The following is a 14,746-nucleotide window of genomic DNA, read 5'->3' on the forward strand; positions in this document are numbered from 1 at the left end:
CCCATCTGCCCCTCTAATTCTTGTTTTTTTTTTAAATTTGGCCTACTCGATCCAATCAAATGAGAATCTGACAGAAGTAAAGGGTAAATTATGAAGAGTGTGTTTTCCTTGATCTTCCGGTGATTGGAAGGCGGTTGGAATCACTGTCTGGTGCAGTTGATATGGACAACTGGTGTACATCCTGAGCTCCGTCAATTGTTTTATTTGTGTGTGTGACAATCTTCTGTTTTTACTGCTCTCTCTCAACCGCATCGCTCGAGAGCATTTTGTGAGGCTTGTCCCTAGTGTGTAGATGTGTCGAGCACCCATTCATGGCCAGTGTGATTGTGAGGCTTCAATTGAATAGGGAGGGATTTAGGTTTCGAGATTCCATTGGAGGACAGCTGCTGGTGCAGAATCGGCAGAGGAACATGGACGCAGTAGTTTAAATAGATTCGCGGTTTCACCTGTTCACTGCTCGCTAATATAGATATTCTTTTTTTGTTTACTTTTTCCAGTGCAGGATGATTTTAAATGATCAGATTAAATTCTTCTCGATAATTTTTTTATTATATGTATCATCGTAAAAACATTAATGAAATGTGCCATGTATTTCTTGTTACACTTTAAAGGACTGGCTCGCCTATATTTCAAGAAATTTGTTGAATAGTACATGTTCTCTTTAAACAGGGCTGGATCGCCTATATTTCAACTATGTAATTATTTTCTAACTTTGGTTTTTAATTCTCTTTGACATGTTTTCTTTGTTTTATCTGACTGTTCTTTTTAATTCACAACAGTAATTGATAACTTTTTTGGTTGTGTTTATAATCAAATATACATATAACTTTTAATTAGCAGTGATTTATTTGAATTAAATACAACTGTACTAAGTTTTTATTTCATTATTATATATAACATTATCTTTTGTATTTCTTAATAGGGTTGTAAACGAGCCGCGCCGAGTTTTGGAGTGTTCAAGCTTGTTTGATAAAATAATCGAGCCGAGCCGAGTTTAAAATGAATCAAGCTTTTGAAATGAGTGTTCAAGCTTGTCTTGGTTTATTTTTTATGAGCTTGAGCTTATTTGAACCTTGGCTTGAGTTTGGTTGGTTTAAATGTTATCAAACTCTCAATTCAAGCTTGGCTTGAGCTTGGTTTATTTAGATGTTATCAAACTCTCAATTCAAGCTTGTTTGATTGGCTATTATTGGCTATTAAGATTGATAATTTAAATTTATTTATTTATTTTATTTTATTTTACTGTTTATTTAGCATATTGAAAAGAATTTTATTAATAAATATGGTTCGTGAACATTGTTCACGAATGTTGTTCACGAATATTGTTCACGAACGTTGTTCACGAACGTTAACAAGCTGAACACATATGTGTTCAAACTTAATTTGTTTGTTTAGCTTAACGAGCTGTTCAAGCTTGTTTGTTTAATTAATCTTATGTATATTAAACGAACATAAACAAGTTCTTACCAAGCCGAACATCAAACTTGTTCACGAACGTTTGATTCATTTACAACCTTATTTCTTAAGTTTTCATGTAATATTTGACCCATTTCTAGTTATACAAATTGAGTATGAAAGCCCATCGACTTTATAGATCGAATCAGCCCATTGAATTCGGCCTTGGATACATGATTCTAAATTATTTTAGCAAATTTTCTTTTTAAAAATATAGTTATGGAGAAAAACTTTTTTTTAAAATTTCAATTACATCTCTAACTCAGCAAAAACTTTACTAACTAAATTGTTTGAGTAAATATTTTATTGAGTGTATACCTTGAAGAAAACATGTAAATATTTACATGATGATTCGATAGCGATGACTCAAAACTTTCCACCTCTCTCTTTCTGTTTCTTTTCCTCTTACTCCTTCCTCTCCTTTCCTTCTTTCTCCTCCCAGTCCTGGATGAAACAGGGCCTCTGATTGAGCTGCGTTACGACGTCTATCGATCATGGTCCTTAAGTGAGCTGAGATCTGCTTAATTTCCAGTAATATGAGATCTCGTCTACTGAAGTTCTGAATTTAGCTAGCCCATACGTGGACAGGAGCAACAGTCTTCGGCATCATCACATGTGCTGATCAGCTTCGACAGTTGTGTACTCTTCCCTTAATTTATGTCCCGCCATTGCTTTAGTCGACCGAGGTCAGGTGAGAAGGTCCCGATCATAAGTGGAAAAAAAAAGTCGTACAAGAAATTAAAGTTGTCGTCAATAGTTGAACAGATCAGATCCTAGCTTCTTAGTTTCACTATCACGATTGAGAACATGTGCAAAGTCTATGGGTCGTGGCATTCTTTTTAATGACACGTTACTCAGTCCATGAATCTTCTACGAAGCAGATCCATGCCCATGTGCTGGTACACAAAATTTGCTTGTGACTTGTGTCATGTCATTTAGCCAAATACTGAGACAGCTTACTCGGATTATGATCCAATGAGTCAACCTTAACCATGATTCTTTGAGCTTATATATGGCGGGTTAAATTCCTTGGCATTTCTTGAATCAGTTTTACCAAATGTGCTTCAGTCTTTGTGATAAGATAGATTGAGAGTGTATTACCTATGGGAAGAAATACATTGATCGATTCTTATATTCATATTTATTGAGAGTGTTTGAGATGAATTAATTGAAGTTCATCCCAATTTGATATGAGAATAGAGAGGCTGTTATTGTACTTTTCCCCTCAGATTCTCTTGGAGAAGTGGCTAATATTCAACTATACTAACTGTGATTTGAATACGGCGAATTCATAAACGATGTTTAAAGTATCACATTCACGTGATCCCGACAATTTTCTATTGAAGCACTCCGAGTCATGCATGCCCTACACAACTGCAAGTAAAAAAGCTTTTGATTTAAAGCATGTGATGAGGACTAGCACAAACAACCCTAAGCCACTCTATTATTGATAGATGATAGATCGATTCCTTTCATTTCATTATATTTGTCCCATTTTTAGTGGATTCAGTGCCACCATCGTTTGCTCGATCAAGATATAAAATTAACGAATCTGATACGCCACAAGGTTATTTTCCGTTCTTTATTGGAGCAACCTTAAAGATGTACGAAATCACACTTGATGGGAGTTGGAAACTTTGATGAATTCCTCGGAGAAGAGAAGAGAATAGGCCGCTTTGCTTCTGTCGGACGCATGCTTCTGGGAAGGATCACTGAGGTGTGCATTTGATACATCAATTCGATCGGGTCACGTGATGATAGTTGTTGCCTTAAGGTGGTCCTTCATGGTTCACTCTTGTCGAAGAATCTCTGGGCAAGCTCTCTCTACTTGGTCACAAAAAGCACAGAATATGACTTGAGTTTGGGCTACAGACCTCCATGTCTGTCTCGGCGTCAATTCGCATGAATCTTAGTTTTAGGATGGTATAATGAAAGCATGCATTGTTCTTACCACCGGCACATTTTGATCATCTATTTTCCGAATCGTACCGAGCTAAATTTAAGAAGCGAAGAGAGTTTTTTTTTTTTATTCACACAAACTTCATGGATGGGCATTTCTAGCCTAAATTAATGACCAGAATTGGGAGTAATAATTTATTTGCAGCTTCCATAATGTCTGTGTTGCTCTCTCTCTCCCCCCTGTCATTTTTGTGGCCCTGAGGCTGTCACAAGAATCCAAAGCCTGCACATTTCTTTGGGTCTCTTCATCTTTTGCCCTACGTCCCAGCTTTACTTTACTTCTCCTCCCCTCCTCTCTATTTGTTTTCCGGCTCCTACGAGCAAAGCGAGCTCAGCCTCCTCTGCTGCCACATCTTCCGCCGCCGCCGCCGCCGCCACGGTTGCTGGTAAACCTTGCGTCCATCACGGCCTACTGCGGTATCTCCGGTCTCAACTTCTATTTATAAGGGCTTCTATCTCCAGACGGTCTTCATGTGGACACCGTGAATTGATTTTTGTCTCTGCTCCTTTTTATCTATAATATTCTGCTCTTGGTCCTTCATCCGAGGATGAGAGTTCGCAAAAATCGATTTTTTGTCCTGCTTCCCTTTCTACCCTTTATTCACGCATTGTTGGAACACTTGGGATTCAGAGATTGTCCTGGTTTTGGGAAAACCTTGTGTTGTAATGCAATGGGCCTTTAGGAGCAATTTGTTGTTCATAACCTGCAGTAGACCAATGGTGAAGTTTCTTTTTGATGATCTATAGTTGTGTTTGTCTTGAGGGAGTCGATTAACGGATTGTGATTCTGGACCAGTTTAGTTATGACTTCAGATACTGAGAAAAGAGACAATTTGATACTGTGTTCCTAATTTTGAGGTTGTCGGGTTTGCTTGCCGATACTTATTGAAAGAGCTCTTCTATTATTTGTTCTTGCCATCCTCTTCGCCCTATGTAGAAATCGCACATTCTTCTGCTTCTGACCATCGAATTTTATACAAAATTCTTGGTCAAATAGATTGTCCGTTCTATCTAAGGAGCTCATTCAGAGGGAAGTTAATGCCATATTACAACTTTCTGCTCTTGAAATACTTGTCAAATGGCTAAGAAGATTGGGAAATCCTCTGGTGACATAGAAGAAGGGTCAAACCACTGCCATGGTAACGAGAGCAATGAAGAAAGTATTTGCTACTCAGATGCTGAAGAGCACTCCTGGCATTCGCCGAATAGCTCCCACCGTGATAGTTCAGCTTATGATGATGATCGTGCCTCGGCTGCATCCTGCCGTGAGATTGATGAATTTAGAGCTCCCTGTAGGAAATCCTGTGTCTCTGATTCTTCACTTGATCATGACGATCCTGAGAGTGGAGACTCGGAAGTAAAGGTGGATATGAGTAAAGCTGAGCGAGATTGCAGGATTTGTCATCTCAGCTTGGAGAGGGCGTCTCCGGAGTCAGGTGTCCCGATTGTATTAGGCTGTTCTTGCAAGGATGATTTAGCTGCTGCCCATAAGCAGTGTGCTGAGACATGGTTTAAAATCAGGGGAAACAAGTAAGTTTAGCTTAGCATATCTTTCCGCAGTTCTCTTCTTATCTCTTTAGAAATGCATGCTTTTCTTGGTTGCATTATGGTGTCAGTAGAGAAAAAAAATCAGTCACATTTTTTTAGTAAATCTTCAAGTCTGCAATTATCAGAAGAAATTTCCATCATAACCTACTGAAAACCATATTCTTTAGTAGTGAGTGTAGAACAAAAGGGTAGAGAATAAAGCAGATCTAGGCCGGATAAAAATCATTGACAGGCTCTCATGTTGTTCATGTTTCTTTCTTTTGATCATAACCCACCCAATGCAATGCAGTTTTTACATGATTGAGAAAACATGAAGTTGTTGGATATTATCAACTTTGATATTTCTATCTCTAAAAGCCACCCTAGTGCCTCACTGATCATTTCTTTGATATTTTGTTAATCTCTATAGGTTCATTTGCTATTTATATCTGTCACTTCCTTTCTTTTTATATCTTCTTAATTCAGCTCCTAAGTCTCTTTTGTACGTATTTTGACTCTAGGATTTGTGAGATTTGTGGTTCAACTGCACGGAATGTTGTTGGTTCAACTGAGACTGAGACTGTGGAGCAGTGGAATGAGGCTACTACCGGAACTGTTCCGCCGCCACCATCAGAAGCTCGGAGCTTTTGGCAGGGGCACCGTTTTCTTAAATTCCTTCTCGCTTGTCTTGTGCTCGCCTTTGTCGTCTCATGGCTATTCCACTTCAATGTGCCGGGATAAACTTCATATGATTTCCGAGTAGCACTGGCACCGTAACTGCATTTCCCTTTTCGCATGAACAAACAAAGAATGAACAATACTAAGCGAGAGGCACTTGATGGGTCGTTTGAATATTCGGTGTGCTACCGGTTTGATGAAGGGAACACAAAGCTACATAACTAGCTTTTTGGTTGCCCTTTATTAGTCTGCTTTGTGGTGCGATTAGGCTTATTCCGCACCTAAGTGTTTATCATTTGCAAGATATGATCATGCTGTAGCAGCTTGTGCTTTTTTGTGTTTCGAAAATCACATGATTGGATGTTGAATGTTAAGGTGCAGGATGAAACCATGAACATCACTGGTAGGAATAAATCAAAACTTAGTATATGATCTCTTGGAATCTAAGTTGTCATTTGTTTTGCAGCTATTAAACCTTTCACTATGCTACTCAAATTTTTTATAAGTTGCACTTTTTCTCTCAGCGTTTGGAAAATCACATTATTTTACTCCTGAGTTTAACACTGTTAGGTCAATATGATCAATGCGAATCATAGAGAATGTTTCACTTTGCACCTTAAAATCACTTTCTTTCCGAAATGCTTCTAGAGAGAGGAGATTCAAAATTCCTTTGAAGTTTTCCAGGTTGAAAACGACAGTCCAAATTTGAGATAGTAAAAATCTCTAAATTTAGATTTGAAATTTAAATGAAATAATAATAAACTCGAACCTTACTTTTTTAAAAAATAATAATTGCACCTAAATTTTTTAGGTCCGACGGGATCAAATTTGAGATTTTTTTTTTTTAGTTTTGAGGATTTTTTTTATTATATTCTTATAAAATTTTAACAATGAGACAAGAAAATTGAAATCAAGAGAATAAACAAATTTGTTTTTGATAATTCAAATATGAATACTAAATTCATCTATGAATTCAAAATTTAGATTAGTTTATAGCATAAATTATATAATTGTAAATGAACTAATAATTTGATTGAATGTATAACTATAATATATCCACAATAAAGTTATAGTATAAATTATATATATTATTAGTAATTACAAAAATAGTTTGGTTCTAGAAAAAAATATATATAATGCAACATGAAATGCAACTTATTTTTGCTTGCGTTAATTAAGTTTGATTGTCTTTATTATATCTTGATAGACTAATATTTTTGTTAAACACTATTAGCCATTAACATAATTAGTTTGTGATATGGTAGTTGGTTTACTTCACTTGTTTTGTTAAGGAACATAATGATGTTTATAGTTAGGAGACACAAATCAAAAACTTTGTGAGATTTTTTTTTTTTGATGACTTTAAAATTTCAAATGTACTTTTAGATAAATTTCATAGGTAAAATAACAATATTCCACTAATAAGCGCACAGTGATAAATAAGGTTAGCCATAGAAGATAAGTTGACAAAAGACGACTCTAGTCGTCTCAGCGTCCCTATTAATTCACCCTTAAAATAGTGATTAGTATATGAGGAAAATATCTATTTTGATTATACTAAAATTCAAATCCTAAATTTTAAATTGACAGTATTTCAAATAATATATTATGTGCTAGCAATTAACTCATTTTAAGAAATCGTCGTAGAAAATAAAATGATATATAACCTTGCAATGATTGAGAAGTAAAATGACCTTTATCAAAATGAAAAATAATAACTTTTGGAGGGAATCGTTAAAATAGTTAAAAATTTCATTGAATTTTACTTTATAGTAATTAGTTTCATCTTCTAAAGAAGATGAAGCATTTCCTTTGAAAAAAATATTTTAATATCTTAAATGTTGGAAGATTGTTAGCACAATTTTCTCATGGTTAAAGTTGACTAGTTTAATTAAGTTTGAATGGATTCAAGTTTGAATTTTGATTTTTGGACAATATATGAAAAAAAAATTAAGTAGATCAAGGTTAACTGGATACTTAATAATATGTGAGACAGTGAGAGAGAAGTCAAGTAGGGCATAGAGGACTGAATTTCTCAAAACTATTTTAGAAATATTCAATGATTTTTCTGGAATTTTAGGATATTTTTACAGAATTTTTAGAGTAACGGAAGTAGCAAAAACAAATAGAAAACGAAAACAGCCTAAGCGGGAATTGAACCCGAAACTTACGGTTTACGAATAATGTTAGTAACTAGTTGAACCCAGTAGGGCCATGCTGAAAGAAAAGGGAGGTAATTAAATTTATATTAGAGTTGGGCTGAAATTACCCACTTAATATAAATAGGGAATTTAATAGGTGAAGAGTTATTTTTTTAATGTGACTTTTCCTTCTCCTCACCCTAGCCACGCCGCTCCCTTCCCTCTCCTTCTCTCGGCGCCAACCACAAGAAGAAACCTAGGGTTCCTTTCCTAGGGCTTCAAGGACACCTTCCGGCGATATCTCCGACACGAGGACGTTCCCCTTCACGAGAGGAACGCTTAGACGCGAGAAGATCGTCGAAAGGATCGTCTCCTCCGGGAAAATCTCGCGATTAGAATCGTAAGAAATTACGAATAGGAGGTAAGAAACCCCTCACCTGCAGTATAAGTAGCTTCCGTTTGAATGCATGCTTTTAGATTAGTTATACTCGGATTTTTGTCGACATCTAGGGTGTATTTAACCCTCCTTGCAGTTTTAGGGATTAGTCGAGCACCTCTAGATGGGCCGGACGCGTTTGCCCTCTTCAATTTGAGGTGTTAGACGTTGTCGGGTGCCTAGAGGTGGTCTCCCTACTAGAGAGGAGAGTTAGAGCACACCAAATGCTCGATAAAAAGATTAGGACAGCTTTTGATTCAGTGGGCATTTATTCAGCTCAGTCAAATGCCGTATAGACGTATTGATCCAGTTATTAGATTTATTACAGCTTTCATGGGACTAGATGTTCAATGGGTGGGCTCCCACAGTCGCCTCTAGGTTCAGACAACCTAGCTCTAGGTTCAGATAACCTAGAAACGGCTAAATAAAACAGTACAGCTATTCAGTATTTTATTTTCAGCAGTGACACTGTACAGAATCAGATATCCATTGGGTTGGACTCCCACAGTCGTCCCTAGGTTCAGATAACCTAGTAAACCCTACTAGATTTGGAACTTGCAATCCCGGGTTTAGCTAGGGGTGCGCGCACGGCACGTACAGTTGCCAGGGCCCTCAGCAGCATGATTATTATTTTAATCTACTTATGTATACAGTTTTCAAAACTCTCAGTCACCTATATGATCAGGATTTAATTCAGTATCCGCTTAGTTTAGTTCAGTTTCAGTTTCAGTTTAGTTCTTCCTGACTGATACCATGAGTTAGCTCCATGCTTAGATTTTGATATGCATGCTATGTTTCAGTATTTGTGCTTAGTAACTTTGCTAATGCTTATCTATGTTCAGTACGTATTTCAAATAGCATGTTTTCAAAACATAAATTGCATCGTGTACATGTTTTGTGAGGTAGCTGGTTTCTTACTAAGCTTTAAGCTTACAGATACTTTTTCCTTATACTGCAGATAAAGGTAAAGGGAAAATGGACTAGCGGAGGCTGGAGGACAATGCGATGAAGATGTGTGTGGAAGGAACTTGGAATAAAAGATCTTAGGGATCTAACAAGCTTTATTTATGCATTAGAACTTTCAGCAAAATTAGTTAACTGTTAGAACCTTATTATTCTACACATAGTACATTTGCATGCCATGAATTAGTGAACCATGCGTGATATCATGTTTAAAATGTTAGCTAATACATGTTAAAAATGTTTCTAGCTGTTATAGACTTGATGTGTATGAGTTGGGCACGAAATAGTGTTGAAATCAGGGGTTCCGATTCGTGAAATCGAATCGATCTGATCGATCGATTGGTTGTGCCAATCGATCGGTCACCGACCAATCCAACATGAACGAGAGTTAGCGTCATATGGATCGGTCACCGACCGATCCGTATGCTAACAGAGTAGAGCCACCGATCGGTCACCGATCGATCGGTGAGCTAACGGATCGGTCAACCGACCGATCGATTGCTGGATCGGTCGGAGACCGATCCGAGCGTACAGAAGCAATATAGCTTATGGATCGGTCACCGACCGATCCAATTTCTCCGTGCCGGTATCAAGCTGGATCGATCACTGGATCGATCCGACAGCCCAATCGATTCATGGATCGATTGAAATGTCTGATTACAGCTAGCAGGACATCCGAGAGGTATAGATTATCTTCCCTAGCATGTGTACAACTCCTAGGTACACCTAGAATATTAAGTTCAGATTTTACAGTAATCAGTTTAGTAAAATTTTAATCAATCCAGATTTCCGCAATAGTAATTTAGCACAGCATAATTTAGCGATCGGCCTCACAGCCTAGTCAGTAGAAGGCGGGTCGTTACATACTCGACTGGGAAAGTCCTAACTGGAAGTTAGGTAAGACAAAGACATAACTTGAGGGTTAGGCAAGGAAAACCCCTAATTGAGATTAGGCAGGGTGAAGGTCTATCGAGTGACTAGTCCTAACTATGGTTAGGCAAAGGAAAGAAGGACCACATGTTGGCAAAGGAAAGTCCAACTCAGTCAAGAATGACCGCATGTTGGTAAGGAAAAATCCTAATTGAGGTTAGGCAAGATAAAAATCGAAGTGGGTCAATGAAGACCGCACTTAGTGATCAAAAGTCTAACAGAAAGTTGACACAAGATGGAAAGTCTAAGTGAGTCAAAGGTTAACTAGATACTTGATTAAGAAGTCTCAAAAGATCATGATTGACCAGATGTTGAACAAGGGAACCCTATACTTAGATTAAGCAAGTTATGTTTGGACAATCGATTGACCCTAAGCTAATCGATTAGGCAATCGATTAGAGCTTAATTCGCATGGAGCACAGAAGGTACCCGAATCGATTGGACAATCAATTCCAGCATCTCTAATAAATTAGTTCAATAGATTAGGCAGTGCTGAATCGATTAGGAAGAAAGCTCAATCGATTGGGAACTTCGAGGAGTGAAGTCGTGAGAATAATGGCTAAATCGATTGGCCTAATCGATTCAGCCCCGACCAATCAATTGGGTCAATCGATTGGACAAGGTTTTTGTTCATGAAAAGATCAATCAATTAGGTGATCGATTGGGAATGAATGTAAGCGAACAGTAGATTTCTAAATCGATCAGATGATCAATTAAAGTTGTTTAATTGATTGAGAGAAGCAGAAAAGAGTCATTGCGAGGTTTAAACAGACGGATCTGATGTGACAATCAATTAAGAGTAAAGTCAATCGATTAAACATCCTAATCAGCTAGATAAAAGGTGTTTTCGTGAAGGATTCAGAAGCTCTTCTTGTTTGCCCTTCTCTGTCAATTTTTGAGCTCTTGGAGATAAGTATTACTGTACTTTCTAATGTAGAGATATTTTCCATGCAAGAAGAAAGCAAGCTAAACAATATTCACGTATTGTAAAATCATTTTTTACTTTTATTTGTATTTACTTTTTTCTTCTTGTTGTATTTCTCGTATTTACTTGTACGAGATTTTTCCATCTCCAAGGAGATATTCATAGTAGAACTATGAGTGTGAGGAGTGGATCCTTAGATTTATCATCTCAAGGGGGTGAATATTAAGTAAAATTAAGGATATTAGTATTGTTTCAAATTTTCACTGCAACACACATCATTAAAGAAGTTATTACAGTTAATCACCCCTTTTAGCTACATTAAATATATCAAATAATTTATAAATATATTGTTTTATTGTTTTCTTTTCACTGTCTAAGTTTTTCTTTAAAAAATGAAATTTGAAATGAAAAACCAGAGGAGCTTTTTTCACTGATCAGTTCCCAACATCCCTTCTCTGTGTATGGGCTCCAACTCCGTGCTGTTCAATAGAGATTAGAGAGGTTACAAAACTTTAAAAGACAACAAGAACACATCCAATGATCACGAGTTACAAATGTCGTCACATGAAGCCTTTTGCTTTGCGAGGATCTTACTGCAATCATAAACAAATCCCTTCCTGATTTCATCACACTAGAAGAGAAAAAGTATATTATTTATTGTTATTTTCATTTCTTATCATCAATGCATTCTTCCGTTACAAGCAAAACCATGCACTTTCTGATCATGGCTTCCAACCAACACAATTCTCTCAGCGAAGCTGGTGGAGTGGGTCAGTAAGTCCATTCTTGAGGAAGCCCAGAGCTTATAGGAACCGCCGTCGCAGAAGTCTCATTTCTTCCCTCTACGAAAGCATCTGTTGAAACACGAAAATGGTTTACCTCAAGAACAAAGACTTCCAAATTACGAATAGATAAAGATAAAAAGAACTTGCCATGTTGTAGAACAAATCCACTGGGGAAGTTCTCAATGTTCAAGTTTAAAGCCTGCGCCACCTTGGCCGGAATTCGCACTGTCGGACAAGCCGCTGCGTTTGAATTTCGATCAAAGGAAAACAGGAAAAGTATCGTCCGTAAAATAGATGTTTCAAATAAACAAGAATCAATTCGAAGGAGAAGGTAGCAAAATTTGTAATCTCTAGCTAAGTTAATGGAATAAGATCGCAGCAAGCTACCTGAGTTATTTTTCCGTTCGGTGTTGCGCGTCGCGGTCCGGGGGAGAAAGACGCCGGTGCCGACAGGCTCTTTCCGCTCGCCGGATCTGCGAAGGAAGACGGCTCTCATCCCTGCTCCTGGCATGTGTCGATGCTGAAGTTGGCGAGGCGGCGCACCACGGCCGCCTGCTCTGCCTCTGCTTGTCATCGTCTGCCGCTCCCATGCCGCAGCAAACTGCTGCTGCCTCAGTTGGAATATCTAACGAATTAAACGAGATTGTGAGTGAATTCAGATTGAATCTTGAAGTCTAAGGCTTCGTTGGGTGAGCAAGACTCACTCGAGCGGCATCCCAATAGTAGTGAGCGTTAAGGGGTGACGCGAAGCAACCGCCAGGGCCGGAGTTCTTCGCCGGACATTGCCTCCTTGGCTCCCAATTAAGCTTCGCAGACGCTGCCACCCATCCTCCCGTCTCTTGGAACAGAGCCCACTCGTCCCCCTTCCACTGCTCCCAAGGAGACGACCACGCCGCTGTCCTCTTTGCCTCCTCCTCCTCCTTATCGTCCTGGAGGAAGGATTGAGTCATTCGCCGCGTGAGGCCATCCATGTAATCTTTCTCCTCCCCATCTCTCTTCATCCCCATCGTCACATCGACCGGTTCCTCGCCCGGCTGTGACTCCTCTTTCTCGACAGCGAAGCTATCTTCGAGTAGCTCCAGAGGAAGCCAGAACTCTCCGACCTCCAAGTCCTCCGCCATATCACAGCACGAGGAAAACTGAGAAGTAGGCGCGCTACTAATAGCAAGCGCCGCAGCGCCGCCCAGTAAAAAGACGATTTTTAATTTGCTTCTTGAAGAAGGCACAATGTTAGCCGACAGCGACAAAGGCAAGGTCCGGGGTTTCCTCTCCTATTCTGCTCTTTCCCTTCCCAAACAAATCCATAAATAGATTTTTGATACGGAGTTGCTTACTGCACTTTGCAAGTTATCGGTTAATTGTTCCATCGAATTGTTTAAGATCCGGCAATGAAGTGACGGATTCTGATTTCTGAGTAGTAATAAATCTTATTTATCTTAATGCGTGCGGTTGTAAGCGGCTTTCGTCCGACCCACCGCTGGCTTTCTCAAACCCAACCAGGCTCGTATTTTGACCCCGCACGCTTGCTTGAAACTTGGGAGAAGAGGAAGGGAAGTCATTTTAACAAACAGTTACTTGAGACGAAAAATGTAGCCCAACGAACAGAGGAAGAAGGTTTCAGGTTTAGCCCAATGAACAGAGGATTAGGAATGATGAAGGTGGTGGATTTGTGAATTTTGAGGAGAAGAGAACGGGTTGCTCAATCCATGAATGCTTGCTTGTAGACCAAATTCCATAGATTTCCCTATTATCTATCAATTGTCTCTCCATGGACGCTAAGGTTGCATGCAACCCATTGTCACGCCCAACGAGCAGTGGCTCTTCAGCCAACTTCTGCCATTATTGGCTCCTCTTATAGCAGACCAAGCCCCAAGGGAATTCTTCATCAATTGATCATTCATTCCAACCCAGCAAAGATATATAAGCCGGCTGCTGATTTTTGCAACATCTATTATTGTACGTAGTCCAATGGCATATCTACCGTCATTTCCAACCTTCTTGTCGTTCTCATCTGGCACCCTCTCATCTCCAATATAATTACAACGTCAAGATTCAACTTTGTGTGTTCGAGGACATGAGAGGACCACACATTGAGCAACCGGTCGATGTGTTGCACAAGCATCTTCTGCTTTACTTCGTCCTTACTGACTACTCGAATTTCACGGTGACAATCATGACAAGAGCACTACACTCCGATCCTCAGCAGCCAACATTACAAGAAAATAATGTCATCTTTGCACAAGCGACACAAGAAAATAGTAGTGTAGGAGGATTAATATTTGCATGCAGAGATAAAATATCCATATTATCATCTAGATATTTATTATTCGATTTTTAATTATGATGAATTTTTAGAGTACTTTTCGATTTATCCGGTTAGTCGATGAAAAAAATCTATGAGACCGAATCGGTCCTAAATTAACTAGGTTAATCAATTTTATATATTTTTCATCCCACCTCTTCAAGTAATGTAAGGACTGCACCTTTAATTATAGTCTTTTTTTTTTTTCCTCTACCCAACAAATCACGTAATTTTGTTGTAAGCACCCATGTCTTAGTATAGTAGGACTGATCTCCAATTGTATTTAGCCTTTTGATTAATTTTGTTATTGTAATCCCTAACCATTTACCACTGTAAATACAACTTAATGTACATCAGCCTTTTGTTTATTTTTTTCATTCTAATCCTTAACCATTTACTATGGTAAATAGAACTACTACGAAGGTTCTGTACATGTGATGACCTTTTTTTATTTATTATAAACTTAAAATAGATTTATTAATGAATTTAAAATACTTTTTTATTCAATAACATCTTAGCTATAATCTAATACTAACTAAAATATAATAATATTTATAATATATATACCTCAGTAGTGCCAAAAATAAAATTTGATAGTGTATATAATACAATATAATATCATTTAAGTTACAATTTTAGAATACA

At 38.1% G+C, this 14,746-nt stretch overlaps 2 protein-coding genes across 3 annotated transcripts; one reads left to right on the forward strand and one right to left on the reverse strand.

Moving 5' to 3' along the window:
• Nucleotides 1-3,581: 3,581 nt before the first annotated feature.
• On the forward strand, nt 3,582-6,048 carry LOC122005084. The gene is made up of 2 exons (XM_042560001.1): nt 3,582-4,944; nt 5,463-6,048. The coding sequence occupies exons 1-2, from the start codon at nt 4,493-4,495 to the stop codon at nt 5,680-5,682; spliced, it is 672 nt and encodes a 223-aa protein (XP_042415935.1). The 5' UTR covers nt 3,582-4,492; the 3' UTR covers nt 5,683-6,048.
• Nucleotides 6,049-11,503: 5,455 nt separating this feature from the next.
• On the reverse strand, nt 11,504-13,100 carry LOC122003505. Of its 2 annotated transcripts, none has more exons than XM_042558614.1 (4): nt 12,504-13,100; nt 12,187-12,424; nt 11,947-12,024; nt 11,504-11,868 (listed from the first exon to the last, which is right to left on the reverse strand). In XM_042558614.1, exons 1-4 carry the CDS (start codon nt 12,918-12,920, stop codon nt 11,786-11,788), a joined length of 816 nt encoding a protein of 271 aa, XP_042414548.1. In that variant the 5' UTR covers nt 12,921-13,100; the 3' UTR covers nt 11,504-11,785. The 2 variants fall into 2 exon arrangements, with proteins under 2 accessions (XP_042414548.1, XP_042414547.1); XM_042558613.1 differs by having other exon boundaries at nt 11,506-11,868; nt 11,947-12,039; nt 12,504-13,099.
• Between the last annotated feature and the right edge of the window lie 1,646 nt (nt 13,101-14,746).

Source organism: Zingiber officinale, chromosome 7B, assembly GCF_018446385.1.
Source record: "Zingiber officinale cultivar Zhangliang chromosome 7B, Zo_v1.1, whole genome shotgun sequence".
NCBI classification, from domain to species: domain Eukaryota; kingdom Viridiplantae; phylum Streptophyta; class Magnoliopsida; order Zingiberales; family Zingiberaceae; genus Zingiber; species Zingiber officinale.

Excerpts from the sequence above, each read along its gene's own strand:
- LOC122005084 (XM_042560001.1), top strand. The coding sequence starts at position 4,493 with ATGGCTAAGAAGATTGGGAAATCCTCTGGTGACATAGAAGAAGGGTCA. Across the intron at positions 4,945-5,462 it reads TTTAAAATCAGGGGAAACAA|GATTTGTGAGATTTGTGGTT; the intron begins GTAAGTTTAGCT and ends TTTTGACTCTAG.
- LOC122003505 (XM_042558613.1), bottom strand. The coding sequence starts at position 12,920 with ATGGCGGAGGACTTGGAGGTCGGAGAGTTCTGGCTTCCTCTGGAGCTA. Across the intron at positions 12,425-12,503 it reads ACTATTGGGATGCCGCTCGA|ATATTCCAACTGAGGCAGCA; the intron begins GTGAGTCTTGCT and ends TTAATTCGTTAG. Across the intron at positions 12,040-12,186 it reads CGAACGGAAAAATAACTCAG|CGGCTTGTCCGACAGTGCGA; the intron begins GTAGCTTGCTGC and ends ATTCAAACGCAG.